We start from the raw sequence: 1,146 nt of genomic DNA, 5'->3' as shown, positions 1-1,146 counted from the left end.
ATGTGGTCTGCAGACATCTGTATTTAGCCTTGGTGAGTGTCCTAAAATCATCAGTTTGTGTTTTTAGAAAAGTCACGTGTCCCTTTTAAGAAAGTATCGGTAATTGGTATCGGCAAGTACATGAGGGCAAGTACTTGGTCTAAAAGTGGTCTCGGGACATCCCTAGCTACAATACTGCATTCCAGTGCAGGGGTGTTAAAAAAATGCTGCATATCTTTAGGTCAGTCCAATAAAAAATACACCTGTCTTTGCAGTTTTTAACAGCTACACAGGGCATTGCTGGGGGGATGCATGTAGCTTGACCACAAGCTCTGTGCTTGCTTCTGGAAATCCTTTAACAGGTTATACCAAGTGTAGGCAACGTCAGCACTCCAACTGTGTTGAATCTACAAATCCCTTCATGCCTCTGCCAGTCGTGGCTGTTAGTCTTGCAATGCCTTATGGGACTTGTAGTTCCACAGCTGGAGTGCCGAGGTTGCCTACCCCTGGTTTATACAGAAAAAATTACTAGAACAATTCACTCCATTTATATTGAAGGCGCTAATTAACCGGCACTCAGCCTGAATAACAGACCTGTGATGTGATTGTGGCTTTGATCAGAACGACAAGCGTCTCTTCTTTACTCCTAGGATCAGGCTGCCCAAGACTTGAGGAAGCTGGAAGATCGGGACAAGGAGAAGAAAAATGCCAGGTATGGAGAAGCGGGGGGTATAACCACCAACCCTGAATACACGAACAGGCCAGGCCAGCATTGATGTAGACGTGTCCCTCAGGTGCAGCGTGACTGGTGTGGTATCTCTGATGCTGTTTTATTTCATCTCCTGAAGCTGATATTTTAGGGTTGGTTAGCGCCCTGCAGCAGTTCAGTCATCTAGTGGCTCCTCCTATCGGGGGTTCCTAAGGCAAAATGAGTGAGGATATCTTGCTTCTGGAGTTCTTTAGAGATATAAGAGGGGAGCATGTGACCGAGCTCATTCGTAAGCGTGCAAAATTAAACGTATGATTGGCAGTTAATAAGACTTCACAGAACACGTGTAATAACTCACAGCAACCTAGATACTGATGTGATGTGCACTATGTAAAGCGCTGCCTAAATTGTCGGCGCTATAGAAATACCAATAATACAAATAAAATATATAAATATAT

The 1,146-nt window shown here is 44.2% G+C and overlaps 1 protein-coding gene across 2 annotated transcripts in view; it reads left to right on the top strand.

Annotated features, from left to right (window-relative positions):
* DDX42 (DEAD-box helicase 42) overlaps positions 1-1,146 on the top strand; it is a 26,659-nt gene that overhangs the window by 11,257 nt on the left and 14,256 nt on the right. For both annotated transcript variants that reach the window (XM_018574690.1, XM_018574683.1), the window contains exon 4: positions 630-691. In XM_018574690.1, coding sequence (XP_018430192.1) covers positions 630-691 — 62 coding nt within the window. The remainder of the gene's footprint in view (positions 1-629; positions 692-1,146) is intronic.

This window comes from Nanorana parkeri, unplaced genomic scaffold, assembly GCF_000935625.1.
Source record: "Nanorana parkeri isolate BGI_ZX_2015 unplaced genomic scaffold, ASM93562v1 scaffold50, whole genome shotgun sequence".
NCBI classification, from domain to species: Eukaryota; Metazoa; Chordata; class Amphibia; order Anura; family Dicroglossidae; genus Nanorana; species Nanorana parkeri.
The sequence above is the reverse complement of the archived record's forward strand: the minus strand, read 5'-3'. Positions and strand labels throughout refer to the sequence as shown.